This window comes from Pimephales promelas, chromosome 3 (assembly GCF_988280905.1).
Source record: "Pimephales promelas chromosome 3, fPimPro1.hap1.1, whole genome shotgun sequence".
NCBI lineage: Eukaryota > Metazoa > Chordata > Actinopteri > Cypriniformes > Leuciscidae > Pimephales > Pimephales promelas.
In genome coordinates, this window is record NC_142771.1 from 11,924,673 (window position 1) to 11,948,256 (window position 23,584).

General features: G+C 37.7%; 1 protein-coding gene across 7 annotated transcripts in view; it reads right to left on the reverse strand.

The window, feature by feature from the left end:
- nfixb (nuclear factor I/Xb) overlaps positions 1 to 23,584 on the reverse strand; it is a 189,341-nt gene that overhangs the window by 152,570 nt on the left and 13,187 nt on the right. For 5 of the 7 annotated variants that reach the window (XM_089128248.1, XM_089128247.1, XM_089128252.1 and 2 more), the window contains one exon: positions 6,215 to 6,298. In XM_089128248.1, the coding sequence (XP_088984374.1) occupies positions 6,215 to 6,298 (84 nt within the window). Of the gene's footprint in view, positions 1 to 6,214; positions 6,299 to 12,511; positions 12,652 to 21,056; positions 21,907 to 23,584 lie in introns of those variants that run through there. The other 2 variants (XM_089128249.1, XM_089128251.1) reach the window with 2 other exon arrangements.

Consider the following 23,584-nt stretch of genomic DNA (forward strand, 5'->3'; position numbering starts at 1 on the left):
ATTTAATCAGTCATGTTAAAATGTTATTCTAAAAAATATAAAAATACACGTGTGTGCTTCTATGTATTTGTGTGTGTGTGTATATATATATATATATATATATATATATATATATATATATATGTGTGTATACACAAATACATAGTTTGTAATATAAATAATAATCATATGTTAATATATTTACACTCTAAAAAATGTTGGGTTGTTTTAACCCAATTTTGGGTAAGATATGGACAAACCCAGCCATTGGGTTACATTTTTAAATTATATTTTTAACCCAATGGCTGGGTTTGTCCATATTTTCCCATTGGAAATTTAAAACAACCCAGCATTTTTTAATTATATTAATATATAAAACAAGTTATATTATATAAATGATAATTATAGAAATATTTGAACCATACATGCATATGTAATTATACACTCTAAAAAATGCTGGGTTGTTTTAACCCAACTTTGGGTCAAATATGGACTAACCCAGCCGTTGGGTTAAATTTTTACATTACATTTTTAACCCAACATTTCGGGTTTGTCCATATTTGACCCAAAATTGGGTTAAAACAACCCAGCATTTTTTAGAGTGTATATATGAAGAGTTCAGATGCAAAAGCCTCTAAGTGCCATTTGAAATTTTCTTCTAGTCTTCTAGTTCAGTAATTTCACTTAAATGGCAATGATAATTACATATTAATTGTTATTTAAGTAAAATTACTGAACTTAAATATACAAGTTTGATAAAAATCATCATTAAAGAAGAAAATTTCAAATGGCATTTAGAGGCTTTTGCATCTGAACTCTTCATATATATATATATATATATATATATATATATATATACACATACACAAACATATGTATGCATGTACAAAACAAATACGTAATACATTTTATAATTATAAAATTTTACATATAAAACTAAATACTTACATAAATATATAATTAAATGTATAATAGATTTGAATATACATAATTATATTATTATAACTACAAAAACAAAATGTTTTTATTTACCTAGAAACCAAAAATATAGGTCACTCACTACACGGCTGCATATCTATGTATCTTGAGTAATATTTTTAAATACATATACATAAGGGAACACGACCCTTTGTGCTATCGAAAAAATGCTATCATTTTGTGTTTTTGTCTTAAGAAAATCTAACTTTAATGTAAAATATTTAAATATAAAACCAGTAAATATATGTTTATTATTTATTATTATTATTATTATTATATGTATATATGTTAATTGTGTCTGTTAATGACTGTCAAATGCAAATGTCTTGTACTCAGTATAGTATTAGCGGTAAAAGACGGGCAGAAAATCATCTGGACTACAACACACACACACACACACACACACACACTGTAGCGATGGCTGCGCCTGTCCTTTTTCAAACTGCAAAATGAACATCGCATGAAAGGAGTGAACATTAAGGAAGGAGCAGGCGGCGAGTGGAGGTATAAAGTTTTGGAGCGTGTCCTGGGTGGGTATTTTTGGTGGGGGTGAAGTCATTGAGCAGAACCGGAGCTGAAGGCTGGATGTGCCACCGGAGGCCTGCAGATTTATGAGGCCTGTGCAGTTCCACCGCAAGCCACTGCAGGGGAAACAAAGAGAGAACCGGGCTCTGTGTGGCCAATTACACATCCAGGGATCCCGGGAGAGAGTGAGAGAGTGAGAGAGAGAGAGAGAGAGGGAAAGAGAACTGCAGAAGGGAGGAAGAGCGAGGAAAGTGCTCTGGACGACCACACAGGAAACGCATACCTGTGTGAACCGTCATCGCATCGCACCGGTTACCTCATGTGACCTTTCACCTGTTATTGTCAACCACCTTTAATCACTTGAGCTCAGCGTTTTAGGTTCAAAGGTATAGATTTCTACGTATACTTTCCTCGTTTTCACTATTCTTTTTTGCTGTCAAGCATGTTTGACATGTTCATGTAATGTGATTTTAATGTAAATAAATCTGTTAATCATTATATGATGTGAAAATTTCCTCATGATCTGTTCCTTTTGTTGTAAGATTCTATTGATTCAGCCACAATGAATCATATCACTGACATTACAAGTTCTCAATTCTTTTTTTTTTTCAGATTTTTAAGATTAAGATAAGGTTTAAGGTTAAGATTTTTGAACAATTAGTTTCTTGTTCGCATCAGATTTGAATTTCATATTGATTTCAGACAGTTGCATGTGTTTTGGCAGATGTGTGCAGAAGAGTAAGTACAATTGTCTGCATTTTGCACAATGAATAAATGCACATGGACGGCTGATCAAAGCTGATGAGTTGACTCTTTACAACTTCTAAACGTTCTTTCACCGTGTGAGCCATCACATGCAAAATTACCATGGAAATATTTGTTATATACAAATTTCAAGGTTTTTTTTGTTTGTTTTGTTTTATTGACTCTCTAACTGCTTTCTATACTGTACAAATAACCAATATTTTGCCTACTCTCTGAATCTGTATGTACACAAACAAAACATTGACGTTATTGTACATATAGAAAGCAGTTAGTCAACAAAAAAGTTTAAAAAAAAACAACAACATCTAAACATTTTGACCAGTGTGGCTCATGCGATGACAAAAACACTTTTTATTTTGGTGTCATTTGCCAATTTATTGAGATGGTCCTCACTACAGAACATGAAATCCACGGGGTGGATGGATGGATGGATGGATTGATGGATGGAATGAAGGATGGAATGAATGGATAAATGGATGGATGGAATGAATGGAAGGATGGATGGATGGAATGAATGGATGGATTGATGGATGGAATGACGGATGGAATGAATGGATAAATGGATGGATGGAATGAATGGAAGGATTGATGGATGGAATGACGGATGGAATGAATGGATAAATGGATGGATGGATGGAATGACTGGATGGATGGGTGGATGGATGGATGGATGGAATGAATGGATAAATGGATGGATGGAATGAATGGATGGATGGATTGATGGAATGAATGGATGGATGGATGGATGGATGGAATGAATGGATGGATGGATGGATGGAATGAATGGATGGAATTGATGGATAAATGGATGGATGGAATGAATGGATGGAATGAATGGATGGATTGATGGATGGAATGAAGGATGGAATGAATGGATAAATTGATGGATGGATGGATGGAATGGATGGATGGATGGAATGACTGGATGGATGGGTGGATGGATGGATTGATGGATGGAATGAATGGATAAATGGATGGATGGAATGAATGGATGGATGGATGGATGGATGGATGGAATGAATGGATGGATGGATGGATGGAATGAATGGATGGAATTGATGGATAAATGGATGGATGGAATGAATGGATGGAATGAATGGATGGATTGATGGATGGAATGAAGGATGGAATGAATGGATAAATTGATGGATGGATGGATGGATGGAATGGATGGATGGATGGAATGACTGGATGGATGGGTGGATGGATGGATTGATGGATGGAATGAATGGATAAATGGATGGATGGAATGAATGGATGGATGGATGGATGGATGGAATGGATGGATGGATGGAATGACTGGATGGATGGGTGGGTGGATGGATGGATGAATGGATGGATGGATTGATGGATGGAATGAATGGATGGATGGATGGAATGAATGGATAAATGGATGGATGGAATGAATGGATAAATGGATGGATGGATGGATGGTTGTGGATTAGATAGATAGATGGATAGATGGATGGAGAGAATATCCGAGTCTTTTCCACCCCAGGATCCAGAATTGATTTGTAACAAAACGCCACAAAACCAGATCAAAGCCCTGCAGTGGCGAGAGGAGGCAAAGGCAAACACAGCATGATAACTCATGTACCACCTCTCAAGATGAGCCCCACATTAGTGGTTTGAGTGGGCACACGACTACTAAACCAACACACGACATAACCACACACAAGGAGTAAATCAACAGTTTTTACATAAAGCATTATGTCTAGATTTACATTTACTCATCTGGCAGATTTCCAACTGGGAAATTTCATAGTGATGTTATAGAAGAATAATTTTTGGTTCCCAAAAAAAATAAATAACCTGAAGTTCTTAAAAGAATTTTATTGAGTGTTTTTTTCGCTGTAAATTATACAATGACTTGTTCTTTGTAAAAAAAAAAAAAAAAAAAAAAAAGTAAATGTATGGTTAGATCTATTACAGTAAACTTTTTTACCGTAACATATTTACAGCCTTTTACTAATAAAAAAAGTTTATTATAAATGAGTCTATAACCTAGAGTTATAGACTCATTTTATGCTGAAAATGTTCTATAGCTACAATGAGAAATGTGTTATGGTTGTGTGATACTTAACAAGTTATTTACCCTTTTTCCACTGATGAAGTATGTTTACAAGCCGTTTCATTCATAAAATGTGATTAAAATTAGAAATGAATTAAAACAAAAGCAAAATTCAATCAACTAAATCCATAAATTGACGGGGACACTGAGAAATTTACGAGGCGCCTGATAGAAATCTTTAAGTAGCTTAAGAAACCTTGCAGTTGAGCTATAAGAACAAAACTGTTCACCTGCAATTAAAGGGATAGTTCACTTTGAAATTAATTTTTGGTATGTTTTAGCTTACCTCAAGGGCATCCAAGATGTAGGTGTCTTTGTTTCCACAGTATTTTCAATTTTGATATTTTTAGGTCAAACCGTTCTTGTCTGTCAGTCATATAATGTAGGTCTATGGTCACCACCTCAAAAAGCATGCACAGAGAAGTCCAAATTAAACATGATTTAATGACTCGTAAATGTAAGTACACATTGATGGCCTAAGACACGGAACGAGCGGTTTGTGTGAGAAAGATCACTTCCGGCACTTGCGCAGACCGAAGCCCCCACGCCCTCATATCACTTGGACGTGGCTGTGGTTGCAAGAGGTAAAAACGATATAAATACTGTTCGTTTTCTCACACAAACCGCTCGTTTCGTGTCTTAGGCCATCAATGTGTACTTATATTTACGAGTCATTAAATCATGTTTAATTTGGACTTCTCTGTGCATGCTCTTTGAGGTGGTGACCATAGACCTGCATTACAAGAACGGTTTGACCTAAAAAGATCAAAATTGAAAATACTGTGGAAACAAAGACACCTACATCTTGGATGCCCTTGAGGTAAGCTAAAACATATCAAAAATTAATTTCAAAGTGAACTATCCCTTTAAAAGCTTACTATATCACCTGCTTATTTCTGTTCTCAGCATTAAACATAGTCGATTTCAGTGGTTCTCAACTGGACTTAAAGCCACAGACATCAACAACAAAAGACACATGTTTTTCTCATGCCGTATCGGTTAATAAGCGATCATATACGCATGATGATATGGTTTGCATTACGCATTTAGATGCAGATCATACATCAAAACTGAGGCCTATTTTCAGGTCACAACCCACGAGTTGAGATCCACTCAAAATTAAAATCTAAATTCTGACTAAAACATCATGACAAAACTTTCAGAATGAACAAATTGCTCCTGGTTTCTACACAAAAAAGCACAAAAATCATCACAAAATATAGCCAGGCCCTCCTTTTCCTCTAAATTAACCCGGAGGATGATATACTCGGACACATTCCTGATATCCAACACAGCTATATTTTACACCTCAGCCCTTTTCTGTCCTGTCAGCCAATCACGTTTCATCATTTTTCCCTCCATTTCTGCGAAATCCTGCTTTCAGAGACGCCGGAGCAACCCAGATTTTTTTTTTTCAAAACTTTGGCAAAAGCAATCCGCTGGAAACGAGGAATAGAAAACCGGCTCCCAGCTCATTAACAGTCTCATTTTCAGTCATCCACAGACTCCCCTTCCCATCTCTCCATCTCTCCGTCCCGCCCTTCTTTTTTTATGGCCATTTTATTTCACTCCCATCGCTGTAAATCCAGCTCGCTCGCTGGGTGGAATTTTAAAAGCTGCACTTCTTTCTGCTTTCGCCCTCCCTTCCTCGCAGTCTTACCCTCATGTATACTTCTCATTTTATTGAAGTATGCAGGTTATAATTTTCATTTCCCACAAGAAAACAGCGCTCCGGTAAAATTATGAGACTTGCTGTTTTTGCAGGATTTTTTTTTTTACAGTGCTTTACTGCATATGCATATGTGCGTATGGAAATAATAATCATGGTTATGGTTTTGACTCTACACAACATCAATAACAATGCTGAAGGAATAATGGAGTAGTATGGAGACGTACCCTGTAGGAATCAGACACGACGAAGCACTCTGGTATCCCAGGACCTCTGGACGGGTCTTCATTCACCAGGAACGGTTCGGTGGCCTGAAACATAATGATAACATAATTATATCAGTTATGTATCATAATACTGTTGCTGCTTTTTACACTTAACAGCTATTTTAGAGGGTTGTTGAGATGCTATGTTGTTCTTTCATAAAGTTCTTTATCCTATTATAAGGTCTTGCAGATCAGTGGGTTGGTTTCTGGCTTCTTAAAACTCAAATCATATATAGTTTTATTTTATTTATTTAATTTAACAAGAAAAGCCCTTTGTGGAACTTAAAGACTTCAAAACTTTTTAACCGACTGACATTTGAACTCTGAAATAAATAAATCACATAAATATTTTAAAACTCATATGTATATATTTAATTTTTAAAATTAATACAATAAATAAATATACATAAATATAAAAAATATATATAAAATGTATATATTTCATTTTAAGCATTAAGATAAAATAATTGATTTAGGCTATAAATATTAAAAAAAACATATATTGTAAAAAATATTTTCAAGATTTGTTATCACAAAATTTTTTCTTTTGTCAAATAAACTTAAATAATCTATTTAGTTCAGATAACTTATTATTTTAAGTTTCTGATGATTAAATCAATCTCCTTCATTGTATTAACTCACTTTTTCCAGTTCAATCAACTTACTAAATTTTTTAAGTTAAACCAACAATATTTTTTTTGCAGTGTATAGGCTACATATACATTTATGTTTAAAGGCTGTGCAACGATTAATCCCATCCAAGATAAAAGTTTGTGTTTACATAATATATGTGTGTACTGTGTATAATTATTTTGTATATATAAATACACATGTATATATTTTAAAAAAATATTTATATTTATATATAATATAAATTATGTATAAATATACAGAGTAAATACATGCAAACATAAATATATACAGGCATATCTATTTATACAAAATAATTATACACAGTATACACACACATATATTATGCAAACACAAACTTTTATTTTGGATGTGATTAATCGTTGCACAGCCCTAATATATTACATTAACAATAATAATATTTGGACTAGGGCTGGGCAACGATTAATCACGATTAATCGCATCCAAAATAAAAGTTTGTGTTTACATAATATGTGGGTGCACTGCGTATAATTATTTTGTATATATAAATACACACACATGCATGTATATATTTAAGAAAAATGTGTTCTAAATATATTAAATATTCATATTTATACATAATATTAATAATGTATAAATACAAAGTATATACATGCAAATATTTCTTAAATATATACATGCATGTGTGTGTATTTATATTTATATTTATATAAAATAATTATACACACTATCTACAAATATAATTTGTAAACACAAACTTTAATTTTGGATGTGATTAATCATTGCCCAGCCCTAATTTGGAAATTTAAAAAAATGGAAATAAATAAATAATCACATAAATTTTAACTCATCATGTACCATTTTTATATTACATACAGTATATTTAGTTTTTTTTATGTATATAAACTATCATAAATATTACACATATTTAATTTTAAGCACATAAACATAAAATGTATTATTTCTCTCATTTTAAAATCACATTATACACATACACATATATGTAGCCTATATATCACAGACATTTGAAGGTGGACTCTTATCACTTGAGCTAGTAAGATTGAAACAGCTGAGCCCCCTTCACACAGTGTGTTAGCATGTGCAAACACCACAGGTTATCGTCAGAAAGATTCGAATCTCGATTCTGAAAGTTTGTGACAGAACGCATCTTGGCCCAACTTTCCGCCGCCCATGTGCAGCGTTGGACTCGTGCGCCTGTTACCAGCGGGTTTCATCTTAAATAATTTCAGCTCTGCATGCTGTGCACAGTCAGAACACACTCTCCAAACTGGTTCCCGTTCACACCTCCTGACTTCCCAGTATATCCGTGACTTATTCAGCACAAACCCCTCACACAGCGACTCTTTCTCCCGACACGACCGCCAAGGTGTTTTTTTTCTTCTCAGAGTGTCGTGTCCATTCATCCCAGTTCATTTGTATGCTGGGAGGTGCACCGACTGGATGTGCGGAACTGAATAAGCCCCCATTCCAATTTATCCATTAGTGGGACGATGTTGAATCACACAGCAAAGCCGGGGGCAAAAGCGAAGTCTGTTCACACGTCGGCATTACGGGGCAAGAGGTCAATACCAGTTGATTTAAAAGTAAAAGTGATTAAGTAGTAAACAAAAAGTAAGACTATTAGACTTCTATAATAAGACTTAACTGAGATCTGAAGTATTAGCTTTGTCTCCTAAGGAATCAAATAGATAGAAATGGGAGTCACACTGACGTAGTGAGAATAGCTCAGCTCAGACCATTTGATTTTGATGAGAAATGTTTACATTAGGAAATCTGAGTGTTGACTGCAGATTTTGGTGTCTGGGCGAATGAGCACAGCTCTAGACATTGGGTCTCATTCATTCATTAAACATGAGCATGCTCAATTTTGTGTGCAATCTGCATATAAATGTTTTCATGAACAAACCATGATTCATCAAGTTTATAAAAAAAAAGTAAGAACTGAAACTGACCACATACTTTGTTTGGCTTTATAATAATATATTTCATCACAAATATATGTAACGGTGAATGTGATTTCACAAAGTACAACATGTTCCTGGATTGACATCTTTGTTGATCCTGGAACAATATTCCAATCAACTGATCAGATTTGAGGGGCAGGTTTATATTATGTCAAGTTCATATCATTCTTGTTTTATGGATGAGTTATGGATAGGGTTAGGGTTAAGGGTAGGGTAGGGTTTGGACTATGTTTTTGGGCAGGAATGTTGTTCCAGAATCAACGAAATACGACTTATTGGGATGGATGGATGGATGTGTGGGTGGGTGGGTTTATGGATTGATGGATGGATGGATGGATGGGTGGGTGGTTGTATATATGTGTGGGTGGGTTTATGGATAAATGGATGGATGCAGGAATGGATGGATGGATGGATAGATGGATGGATGGATGGATGAGAGAACAGATAGGTGGGTGGATGGATATATGTGTGGGTGGGTGGGTTTATGGATGGATGGATGGATGGTAGATGGATGGATGAGGGAATGGATGGGTGGATGAGGGAATGGATGGGTGGATGAGGGAATGGATGGGTGGATGGATGGATGGATGGATGGGTGGATGTATATGTGTGGGTGGGTTTATGGATAAATGGATGGATGAGGGAATGGATGGATGGATGGATGGATGGATGAGGGAACGGATGGGTGGATGGATGGATGGATGGATGGATATATGTGTGGGTGGGTTGGTTTATGGATGGATGGATTGATGGATATATGTGTGGGTGGGTGGGTTTATGGATGGATGGATGGATATATGTGTGGGTGGGTGGGTTTATGGATGGATGGACGGATGGATGGATGGTAGATGGGTGGATGAGGGAATGGATGGGTGGATGGATGGATGGGTGGATGGATGGATGGATGGATGGATGGATGGATGGATGGATGGATGGATGGATGGGTGGATGTATATGTGTGGGTGGGTTTATGGATAAATGGATGGATGAGGGGATGGATGGATGGATGGATGAGGGAACGGATGGGTGGATGGATGGATGGATATATGTGTGGGTGGGTTGGTTTATGGATGGATGTATTGATGGATATATGTGTGGGTGGGTTGGTTTATGGATGGATGTATTGATGGATATATGTGTGGGTGGGTGGGTTTATGGATGGATGGATGGATATATGTGTGGGTGGGTGGGTTTATGGATGGATGGATAGATGGGTGGTGGATGGATGGATGGATGGGTGGATTTATGGATGGATGGATAAATAGATGAGGGAATGGATGGGTGGATGAGGGAATGGATGGGTGGATGGATGGATCGATGGGTGGATGAGGGTATGGATGGGTGGATGGATGAAGGAACAGATGGGTGGATGGATGGATGGATGGATGGATGATGGATGGATAGGTGGATAAGGGAATGGATGGGTGTATGGATGGATGGATGAAGGAACAGATGGGTGGATGGATGGATGGATGGATGAAGGAACAGATGGGTGGATGGATGGATGGATGGATGAAGGAACAGATGGGTGTATGGATGGATGGATGAAGGAACAGATGGGTGGATGGATGGATGGATGAGGGAATGGATGTATGGATGTATGGATGGATGGATGGATGGATGGATGGGTGGATGGATGGATGGGTGGATGGGTGGGTGGGTGTATGGATGTGAATATATTTCATATATTAATTGTGATGGATGGATTGATTTAAAAATATTTATTATAATAATCATTATGATTATAAATACAACACATCACATATATTATACATGTAAATGTAGCCTGTACAGTATATACTGTACATTTTTGAAGTTAAAGTTATCTAATATTTCTAAAAAGCCGTCCCTTAACCTCTAAAGAAGCGTCCCAGACATGGAGAATTCCCGTTGTCCTCAAGAGAAAGACATATATACTGTATTTCAGAGCAAGCAAACTCTGCTGCACACATTCCCTGGATTAAACCTGTCTCTAAAACACACTCCTATAAAAATACATGCAGCACTAAAATAACAGACGCAAAGATGTGTGTGTGCGCACACGATACTATAATAGATCCCAGACACTGGCTAACCAAAATGTGGCTGCAACACCAGCTATTCATATCCACAGCAATGAAAGGTTGCATACGCTCGCTCTCTCTCTCTCTCTCTCTTCACAACACATAAGTCAAAGCGATTAACTAAACAAACTGAAGAACGAGAACTCAACTGCTTGTTAAACTTTCAGAATGTGTAGAAACAGTCTCCTAATGTTTATAGTCTCCAAAAGAGGGTTTGGGATTTTCACTGCTATATCATAATATATGAAAACATACTTTTTTATTCATGTCAAACGGCTTTTCTAAAAGTGATGGACAGAGAAACAACGAGACGGATGAGTCGCTCTCTTCCGCTCGGTTTGCCTTCACACTTTAAAGTAAGACGGCTTGTTTGAGTCTCCGCTGATTGTTTGATGTAGTTCCCTGTAGATCTGTCCTCTTTCTCCCTCGCTGTGGATGTTTATGGAGCGTGGAACTGCGTCAATTAAACATGCCACCCTTTTCTATATATACGCAGCATATGCCCGATCCATATGGCCAGCCCTAAGCGAACCGGTCCCCTAGGCCCGTCATAATTAACTCTTGAGTATCAACACAAACATATTTAGAGCCGAACGATTCAAAATGTCTGCTAATGTGCAATGATGGGCCTGTTTGCTCACAGGGGATCTCAAAACTGCCCTGATATGAAGCATCATACACATAATAGCAAATGGGAATAGTGTAGCAATCATAATAAAAGTGTGCGACATGTCTGTTTAAACGGCTGATTGTACCAGATTTGCTCCCGATTCTTTAGTGATGTTACAGACAGCTCTTGAAAATCAGATTTGCTTCATGCATGAATAAATATAAACAGCTATATGCTTTTTTTTCTTTACATTTTGGTTTAAAACGTGACCTGGACATGTTTTGGCATATGCGAACTACAAACACCAACAACACCACAATTAATATAATGATATACACCTTTTTACATCCCAATTCATGTGTTCACAGATAAGAGAAACTGACATGCGACAGAACTTCTACACAACTGCTAGCGCTCTACAAACCCAGGTAACGCGGCAGACACATCAAAGCCCGGCGAGGGAGGGAGGGGATTTGTTTTTTAAAAGCGGTGAGAGGGGGAAATATATGAAAGCAGAAATGTATGCCGTGTGAACGCGTGCCAGGGCCACTTCAGGGAGAAATGCTGGGAAAATGTGATATTTCATACCTCCATCTCTAGAGGAGCCGCGAGAGCGAAATGAGCGAGGAACAGCAGTAATAATGAACCTGAGGAGGAGGGTGGGCTGTTAGATTGCTTATTGTTTGTTTTCGCCACTAAACATTGATTCTGTCTGCACAGTCGTGTCTGATTATGAGCTATTAAACAGGATGAATCATTATTTTACCACTTTAAAAATCTCAATACAAGATATTTTTAGTAAATGGCTCGTTAACGTTAAAGGAAGGAGAGTGACATTAAAAATAATTACATACACTTTGTCATGCCCACACAAAATCCTCTACCTTGATGCCGAGTGTTTTGATTGGTGGGTGCTCTGAGTTCCTCTTACAGTTATTCATGGATGTAGTAGAACAAACAGTGCAGAACAAGTTATACGACTACTCACAGTATGGTTAGAGTTAAGCCCCTGCTGGTAGATGTCGTAACTACACCATCTGGACACAAAAGGCATCTTTCTCCACGGATGTTCTTTCAAAACCAGCCCTGTATTTAAGAATCACAGCGGCGATTGTCCTTCTGTTGAATCTGCGCCACAGCAAAAAGAAAATTAGGCCTATATCAGCGGCTTTTAAAAAAAGTGTAATATTCTAAAAATATTGGTTGTGATTGCGAGTTTGCTGTCTGCATTGAATGCAATGCAGACAGCAAACTAAAAACAACATAGTCATGACCAGTCTAAATTGTCAAACAACTCTTGCATAGGGCTGGGGTAAACGATTATTAACTAAACGATTAGTTTGGACGATTATTTTATCGATTAGTCGACTAATTGGACGCGAAGGTGCACGTGGCAAAAATGACGCGTTGGGTGCGCAAGACCGGGAAGACTCAATTTCGTTTGGCTGTGTGCATGCCTTTTTTTGTAACAGTGAGCGCGGCGCCACGTCCGAATATCAACGAATTCAAGCCAAATCTGCCCGAGCTTGTATCGGCACCCAGTTTGTGCGTCTAAATTGCAAAAATTATTTTTTGTAAAGGGTTTGTTTACTGTGCGTGATTCATTTAATGGAAAGCACATTCCCTTCTAGTTGTCTTCGTCCTCTATTCTGCAATGATTCGGTCTCCCACGTGTGTGTGGCAAACTGTACCGCGGGGAACGTGCAAAAAATAAATAAATAAATACAGAAGTGTCGACTTACTACGACGTTGAAGCGTCGATATTATTGACGCGCCGCTTCAGCATTACTCTTGCGAGCCGGTTCTTTTTAGTAATTGAAAAACAAAGCTTGACCAGTTTAAGGGAGGCAGTCAGTAAGAGCTGTGTGAGTAAACCTCACTCCCCTGGTCTCAAGAGGCGCAACTGGTGACTGATGCTGGAGATGTGCGTTCTTTAGGCCGAGACACACCAAGCCGGTGGGCAATCTTTTGGGCAATGTCGAGACGTTTTAGAGCATTGGTTGGCATAGGTTTTTCTGTGTTTTCCACTCTGTTGGCTCTTATCAGACGCCGTTTTTAATCGGGTGCTGATTCGGAATGTTGAATTGGCGTCAGTGAGAGAGAGAGAGAGAGCTCTGATTGGCTGTTCTGTTTAGAGAACAAGTCAGTGCACGATATTGAAAGCAAAAGTGATGAAAGTGAGCAAAGAAGTCAAGACTGTACAGACAGAAGGCTGATATAATTTTACGTCATCTTGAGCATTCGAATGCACAAATATTTGCATAATACATGAGCCGACTGGAATGAAGGAAGATCAGAGAGATTGAAATTCAACAATGTAAGCAAGAGCTGTACTATATGCGGTCCTAGTTTCGGTTTCCCTTTTTGAATGACGAAAATAGACTATTGATACCTGCTGATGTAGACTGATATTTACGATTTTTTTCGTCGCCGCTAGTTCTTTGACATGTCCCGTGCTTTTAATGCACCCGTCTCCCATCCCGGAAAGGCTGGTTTGAATCCCACTTGGAGTGCCTACTCGACCCGCTACACAAGTGTAGTCCGATTCTTGAACAAATGACTCGTATGAGTCAGTTCTTTTTAGTGATTCAAAAACAAAGCGCAAGCAGTGTAGTCAAATTCTCATACAAATTACTCATATAAGCTGGTTATTTATAGTGATTCAAAAACGTAAAGTTTGACCAGTGTAGTTCGAGTTGCGAATAAATGACTCGTATGAACTGGTTCTTTTTAGTGATTCAAAAACGTAAAGTGTGACCAGTGCAGTTCGAGTTCTGAGCAAAGGACTCATATGAACCAGTTCTTTTTAGTGATTCAAAAACGTAAAGTGTGACCAGTGTAGTTCGAGTTCCGAATAAATGACTCGCATGAGTCATTTCTTTTTAGTGATTCAAAAACGTAAAGTGTGACCAGTGTAGTTCGAGTTCCGAATAAATGACTCGCATGAGTCATTTCTTTTTAGTGATTCAAAAACGTAAAGTGTGACCAGTGTAGTTCGAGTTCTGAACAAATGACTCATATGGACCCGTTCTTTTTAGTGATTCAAAGTTGCAAGTGCAACCAGTGAATTACTCTTAATTACCAAATTACTCTTCTGGTTCTTTTCTTGGTGAATGAAAAAATATAAGAGCAAGCAGTGTGGTCCCATGGACGTAAAATAATGACAAATGTATTTGAAACTAACAAGCATGTTGTATTGCACTAATTGAAAAAAAAAACATTTCATTTTCAGTGCTTGTATTTTAATGCATTGCATTTTCAAGGCTTGCATTCGATTGTTGAACAAATGACTTTTTTTTGCAGCCTAGATCAAAAAATAACGTGGGTTAGTGTAACTCCTCAATAAATGTCTCTTGTGAGTCTGTTCTTTTACTGATGAGTTATTTGATTAAGTCTGATGAATCCTTCACTGAACTGTCTCAGACCGGTTATTAAATTTGACTAGATTTTTGCATTAAAATGATTTGTAACCGTTAGCTTTGTGCAGGTACTGACGTCTTAAAATGCTATTTGATGTCAGACTAATGTAGGGCTAGATATATGCTACTAATCATTATGACTGGTTTTGCAGTTATGACAATGAAACCGATGGACATGACAACATGCAGATAACCAGCGTTTCATTACCATCACATCATTGGCTTGCAATAGAAAAAAAAGCCAAAACCAACAGCCAATAATTCAGAGACATCTGTGTCAAATGACTTGGTCATAATGTTGATTGGTCATAAGATCAAGTCCAGTTGACAGGTGAACTAACACCACTTCACCAGAGGGGGCAGTAACACTTGGCACACATGCATGTTCATTTCCAAAACATTTCAATTTCAATTGTTATAATTGCTATACTAACATCAATATATCCACTCTCTCAATAAACAAATCAAACACTGACTGCAAAATAAAGGATTTTAATGTCAAAGACGTACAGTATTCTGCTTCCAAGTTTGCAGTCAACATAAAAACCTTTTTGTTTAACAAACTATAGGATGCCTTGATTGCTATTGTAAAACTTATCTTCATTCCAACTGTCATCAAAGTATAACCCAGATGCATTTCTGTCGCTGTTTGATGGATTGAGCATCAATGCAAATAGCTGTCGACTATCTAGCGCCGTATATTTGATTGTAGTTTGGAAGCTTAATTAAATAGTTTTTTTTTTAAGAGAAGACGTGAATCCCATGTGGAGTCAGCTTTGAATAGATTCCCTCGTTTCTTTCTACACTGGCCTATTTGGGTTGGTGCCATTTAAGAGAGCGGGTAAACAAATAATTATCCACATTAATGTGCTGATATTCAGGCCCATCTGGAAATCATCAACAAGTCCAAGCCTATATTGCATCAGTCATGCAATCAAATATAATCCGGATTCCGAAGCCAGTCAAAGTGGAGGAGAACTGAAAACTATGTGTGCGGCGAGTTGAAAATAAAGAAGGCCGATGCATAAATTAGCTGAACGTTTAGACTCTGAAATGAGGACACCTGGGTAATGTGCTTTAGTTGATTGCCAATAGCTTGATGTCTCCTCAGATCGGCTTCTTGTGGCCTGTCTGGTGAGAAGTAAAAACCGAGCTATCTGAGGTTAGAGTCGAGCTAACACCGAACAGATGTCCTGAAGACCTGCAAATCCGGCCGATATGATATTTAACGGCGAGTTCCTTGTGTTTTTCGTTTTGAAAGAGCTGCACGTGTCAGGGATGCAAATATCATCATGCCTGTCCTATAAATAAAAACCTAAAAACTCAAAGAAATGGCTGTGTGTGTGCAGACCTACCTCATTATTTAAAAGACATGCCACAAAAAGTCTCCAAATACTTTTAAGATTGATGGCTTTTGCTGTTATTTTGTATTTTAATTCAGTATTCTTTTTTTTTCTGTATGCCGATACTGATTCTAGAGAGTGGGATGGCCAATACACACATAGGCCATGTGTCCACCAAAGCGTTTTTATCCAGCTGAAAACGCCAGACGCTCTGCTGAAGATGTCGTGCTTTGGGCGCTTGTTGAGAGCATTTTGGCAGCGCAGCGGTTTTTTCCGTTGAGATGTTTCGTTGCTATGATACAGAATATCCGCAGCACAGTTTACTTGTAACTGATTTCACAGATAATTTGTTTTATACAAAAAAAATATTTTTCATCCATTTTGTTCAAGAATGTTGTGACAGTTGGTCGGTGTGGTTTAGTCCCGCCCCTCCTCCACTGTGATTGGACGGCTGGGTAAAAAGTGACAGTGATGAGCGCTGCGTTTTTATCCAAAGTTGAACATTTTTAAACTCTCGGCGACCTGTAAAAAAAGCTTAGCGCCCGGTGTTCTGACGATTTGTCACAGAAAACGTTAATTAATATTATATGAAATACAATTATAATAGAATTAAGTTATGAGTAGCTACTGTACTGTAGACTACTCTTTTTATATTTAAAACGTCGTGAAAGTAAAAATTATCATCAAATATTCATCTTTGACTTGTCAAAACACATCTTTCCTTTATAGCTGAAACTTTCAGTTATTCTTGTTACCGTAAAAATATTCATATGGTAGTTAGCATTTTTTAAAGGGAAATTACATTATAACTAGGGTTGGGTATCGAGAATCGAGTATCGATTGGAACCGAGACTAACTTTTCGTTTTTCCCGGAATCGTTCAAAAGTTAAAATTTCGATTCCTAGTTTCGATATTCACAGTCCACCGAGCAGAAGAAGAAACTGCTGAACAACACCAACGAAGAAGCGTCTACCGGAAGTGTTGGCATAACCACGCGAGTCGAACATGAGTACCTTACGTCGGCGATCCAAAGTGTGGCTTCATTTTTCTAAAAATAACGAAATCTCGGCAAAATGCTAAATTTGTGACAAAAGGAGTATTTTTACAGAAGGAGTATTTCCTTCAGAAAGGATTATTTCCTTCAGAAAGGCCGTTGGTTAGCAAGGTTAGCTAAACTTTTTTGACCCTGCCTCTTAAAAGAATCGGAATCGAGAATCGTTAGGAACTGGAATCGAAACAAGGAATCGGAATCGGAATCGTTCAAATTCAAACGATACCCAACCCTAATTATAACACATGAAAATTGACCTTTTGTTAAAAAAATTGTCTGCACATGTGCATAACCAGTAGCAAATCTCGATGAAAGAACATCGAGAACAAAAAGACGCTCAGTGCCTCGTTACGTTCATGGCGTTTAAAAAATGCGGCACTCCCATTGAAAACAATTGAAAACATACACGCGTTGAAAAACGCTTTGGTGGACACACGACTATATACAGTATATAGTGTTTTCGATACACACCAGCTGTGTGTTGGCCCTTACACGAGAACGCTCGCGGGTGAAAACGTAAAAATATTTTATTGGATGTGCCTTTCGTTTACACGGCGACTGTGTTTTTGAGGCTTAAAAACGCAAAAAAGTGAAACTACCCTCCAGAGTGGAAATCTTAAAAACGCTCCACCGCCGTGTTCCCGTGTTACGGTAAAAACGCCAAAGTCTGCTTGACAGTGAAGGTTGTACGCAGGCGCGCGAGCTTGGTGTTGTTGTAGTATGCACTCACAGCCGCCTTAATTGCATACTACATTGATTTTCATATGCTTTTGCGTCACCATTTGCACGCGGATTTCCCACACAAAACGCTCGTCTAAACACAGAATAAAAAGTGATGACGCAACGCCACTTTTGCGTTTTCTCTTCAGAATCGTTTCCGTGTAAACATAGCATCACTCTCTCTGCTCACCGACGGCAAATTGACACACACCCGCCTGCTGTCACTCACTCGCCTCATTCTCTCTGGTTGAAAAGTGCTTGTATTGCACATCATTTTAGTGTTTCTCACAGGTTTCGCGCACCGTCGAAAATTGCGCTTAAATGGTCATATGCATTCAAAATTAAGTCAAAATGCCAATCTTGTCAAATATTATCATCTAGTCAGTTTTGTAGTAATAGTTGAAAGCATAGATATCCACAATAAAGGCTAGATATCTCGTCCACGCTGCTGGCCAATGAAGGTCGACGTCTGCACCTGGCGGCCATCTTGTCACAGGCAGCTAGCTCACTTGTAACATTGTGTTTCAATGGTGCATGTACATTTTAAATAACCACAAATTGCTCAAAATTCTACCGATTTTCAAATAGTTTGGTTAAACGTCAGAGATGTAGTTATGACTAGGGTTGGGTATCGAGAATCGAGTATCGATTGGAACCGAGACTAACTTTCGTTTTCCCGGAATCGTTCAAAAGTTAAAATTTCGATTCCTAGTTTCGATATTCACAGTCCGCCGAGCGGAAGAAGAAACCGCTGAACAACACCAACGAAGAAGCGTCTACCGGAAGTGTTGGCATAACCACGCGAGTCGAACATGAGTACCTTACGTCAGCGATCCAAAGTGTGGCTTCACTTTTCTAAAAATAACCAAATCTCGGCAAAATGCAAAATTTGTGACAAAAGGAGTATTTTTACAGTAGGAGTATTTCCTTCAGAAAGGATTATTTCCTTCAGAAAGGCCGTTGGTTAGCAAGGTTAGCTAAATTTTTTTGACCCTGCCTCTTAAAAGAATCGCAATCGAGAATCGTTAGGAACCGGAATCGAAACAAGGAATCGGAATCAGAATCGTTCAAATTCAAACGATACCCAACCCTAGTTATGACTCTGCCGCATACTTATGAATAATAAATGTATAAATAAATAATCATCCAGAATTATAGCCACATTAATAACGTTTGTAAGAAACCAAACCGTTTGTAAATCCGTCAAGATTTCAACGAGATAAGAGTATTTGTGTCCGTGCTGTCACTCATCTTACATCAGCTTGCCTGTGACAAGATGGCCGCCGGTGATGACGATAGAAACTCCGCTGTAAGACATCTAGCCTTAATTATGGATATCTATAGTTAAAAGCGCAACTTGTGTAACAATATATTGGATCCTTGCATTAACTCTTAAAGTGACAGCAGCCTAATAAACCTACTGCTTTCTGAGGAAATCACTCGCTGCTCTTGACTCAATAACCTTTGTTGCTTAAATGGTAAGCATTAATCTGTATTTAATTTTTACAATGAAAACTATCTAGTGTTATTTTAGATTAATTTCTGTAGTTTGTCTTACCTGAGTATTACTATTAGACCCACCTGACAAACTTAAAACACTGTTTATGTCATTTGTGTCTTTATCCTGTTGTATTTATTTGAGCTATTGTTTGCAGTTTGTTTACATGTTCTTATTTTATTACTGGTTGTACCCGTCTTTTTTTTTTTTTTTTTTTTTTTTTTTGTAAATGTAGTTTATGATTCAAATAAAGCCTCCCCCTGATTTTTCAAAATATTGTATCAAACTTGGAAAGTCCAGTATCATGACAACACTAGAGCATATCAATAGACTATATCATTTAATTATAACAGCTGACATGACAATGCATATTTTTTTTCTGAAATTGTAAAAACAAATTGCACTTTAAATACTGAGCTGTAGATTTTCAAACTGACTCGTGCAAATCGGCCAAGTGGACACACACATACTTGTACTATATAAATATTTAAAGGTTTTAGTCTCTTCATATGCCAATATATAATGCAATAATTTAAGAAATGTCTCCTTATAACGTTTTTGAAGTAAAGGGGTCTTTAGACAATATCTAATATATGCTGATGAAGGTTCTAGTGCAGTTATCAGCCAAATATGGATTTATAGTCAATACATAACTCTTTTGCCCATTATTATTGTTACAATTATTCTTATTTAAAAGTTAGTGTGTTTACATATAAAATGACAACATGTGCAAGCAAAAGAAAAACAATTGCAATGCATGAATCAGTGCTTATCAAAATGCAATGCAACGACTATATGACACTCCACTATGCAGTCCTAAATAAAAGTTAGCATTCATGGACACGAAATAAGTTGCATCCAGCACTATTGTTCTATATTTAACCCCTCAGAGCTTTTGTTCTCTTTGACAGACGACATGTGGGCGGCGACTGTCGTCCCGTGACAAGCTTGCGCAGTGGAACAATTTCAGTAATGGCATGTTACATGTGCATGTGTCGCCTGTAATCCCAATAACACTGGAAAGCGTGTAAACTGGAGGCTAATTATCCTACACAACACTTCATTATCCACCGCCATATAAAAAGAGATGAATCCAGAACACCAGAGATGAGGAAAGTTGGAGTGCCACAGGGTCAAAGTTAAACTGATAATGCATTCTTTTATTCAGTTTACGCCCATATCGCACTTATTAGTTGCAGGAAAACATTCTGCACAGTTTCAAACTAACTTCCCAATCAACATGAACAACTTCAAGCATTTTCCATAAAAGAGCGTTATGCAGTACACACACACACACAGTGGCATTGTGTGCATCGAGGCGACCGAGAACTATTGCACATGTCGTTGTGCATCAAGAGTTTTTGCGCTAAAACTAAAACCGCCCAAAATTCATCTGGGACAGTTATTTCTAGGCATTTAATCAATCTAAACCCTTCTCTTCACGTTTACCAGCATGTTATAGCAGAAATAAAAAGAGCAAAGTTGATTTACACAGCACGTACCATTGTGGAGCGGGGAATATTGCCAACAGTCTCAAAGACCCATTTTACTCCTTTAGGAAGAAAAAAAAAACTTTGCCCTGAAAAAAAGGGAGCGCGGTAGAAGACGAAAAGCAAATGAGTCGTCTTTCCCCGTTGATACCGGAAGCAGAAGAACCGGGTTGCGGGACGGGCCCGTGGATCGCGGAAAACGACCAACTTTTACGCACAGAAACTTTCGCAGGGATCAGCCGGCGCGTTTCTGTCTCTCAGCAGATACAAAGAAACGTGAAAGCGTCGGGGCCAGAGCGAGTTCAGCAACGCCGCTCCTCTGGTACGAATCCCCCCGGTTTGAGCGCGTCTCTCCGGTCCGGTGGCTTCAGTCGAGCTCGCGCCGTGCGTGCGCCACCGACAGCAACTTTCAGCCTGCGCAGTTTCAGCTCACGGACTCTGGGTGAATTGGTGCTCAGTCTCCATCCATCTCACTGGAGACCTGATCTCCATGACCTCCTCCTCCTCCTCAGTGCATGGATTACACGATCAATTATTATGGACAGGACGTCATTATGGGCAATATTGCGGATTCACACGCGACGCGCGAGAGGAATGTGGACTTTTATGCCAAAACGAACGTTTCGAATAACTAATTAATCTATGTTAAGCAGCCTATGTGAGAGTGGTTGCCAAAATAATCGCGCTAGCCGTGCGTAGCCCGTGCGGGACGGTCGGGTTGATCTGTGGACGGATTCGTGCAGTGGCTGGTGAATTATTAATAACCGGGAGCGCTTCACAGTCTGTCGTGTTCACAGAGGAACCAGAACGGCAGCTGGGGGTTTAAGGGAATTAAATACGGGCTTGGAGAGATGCAGGAACGGCAGGGGATTATACCGTTCACCGGAGAGAGAAAGAGAGAGAGAGAGAGATGTGTGTGTGTGTGTGTTTGAAGTGTGTAGAGTTTTTGTTAAACGGTGACGTCTCGAGCAATGCACGAATTAAGGTTTTGGTATATTTTTTCTGTGTGATGCCATAAATCTGATTATTTTTATGTGAAGTCTACAGTGGCGCAAAAATAAAATGTAAACCCTAATTCTGCAATTATGAAAGTGTCTAGCAGAAGTGAACAGGTGCTAGCCTATATTTCAAATCTTTATGCAATCAACTAAACGATTTGCTGCCCTCTTCGCATTTAAAAATATGGGTGTAAAATGTATGTTTTATAGTCGAAGAACAAGGCAAATTCATTTTGTTATTGGAAAATTGCATGTGAAACAGATTCTAATTCCGAACTCAAATAACGAGGAGAAAAATTATATTGTTCAACGGTAATTTATAAAGGTGTAGTCGGGCCCCATTGTTGTCTAATTGAATTAATTCATAATAGATGCCAGATGTCAGATGAAGGAAAACTCGTAAAGGCCATCTTATCAAAGGGTTAATTGTATTTTAATTAATTCAACATACCTGGGCTAAAACAGAAGAAAGACCTCCAGACGACCTGAAGGAGACACGCGTTGACCTTCAGTGAAGCCTCGATGCACCTGCCAACTACATTAGCAAGCAAATTCCGTTTCCTTTTGTCAAAAGAAACAAATGATAAACACAATAATAAAAACACAATTGAATTATATACTCAGATATATATTATTATCTTAGCAAAATCCATTTTTTAAAGTATTTTTAGCATTAATTATTTTATAGACTCACTAAGATTAGCTATTTATGTTTTGCTAGGCTAATTGTAATTTTCATATAGGCTAATGAAACAAATGTATGTAAGTTTTTTTTTTTGTAACTCAAAATAAGCCGGTATCTATGATTGTGATATAAACAAAATAAACAATACAATATAGATAAAGACGAAACAAAACAAAAAGGAATTAATAAACGGAAATCTTCCTCAATAATTCACGTTAATAAATAATAAATCAGGGGAGCAGAAAAAAATCTCGTGTTCCTTATTTGGAATCTAACAGGCTCTATAAAGCATAAGAGCAAAATATCTAACAAACAACTTTAGCCTTTTTTTTTTTTTTTTTTTTTGCATATTTAAGCTACGAAATTTAAAATGACACTGAAAAAAATGCTGCGTGGTTTCAACCCAATTTTGGGTCAAATATGAACAACCCCAAATGTTGGGTTAAAATGTAATTTAAAGATGTAACCCAACGGCTGAGTTTGTCCATTTGACCCAGTGTTTTTTAGAGTGTAGTTTTCTTTCTTTCTAAACCCTCTCACCTGTTTTTAAACATTTCTGAAAACATGCCATAGCACATTTTTCATTAAGCCAATAGAAAATTAATTAACACCTAAATAATTATTCGTGAGTAGCTAATATTCGTTAGGGCGTTAAAAATGAAACCACCGTCAAAAACACAAATGAGCGTCATGAGATATTTGAGCCGTAGATTTAAAACATCATTTGAATAAAATGATGACAGTAGGCTATTTACAGTTCACAGTGTTCTGAAATATAGATATAATAATACCAATATGACCTATATAGCACCTTAATTATATATTTGTGAATTCCAAATAGTGTTAAAATATAAATC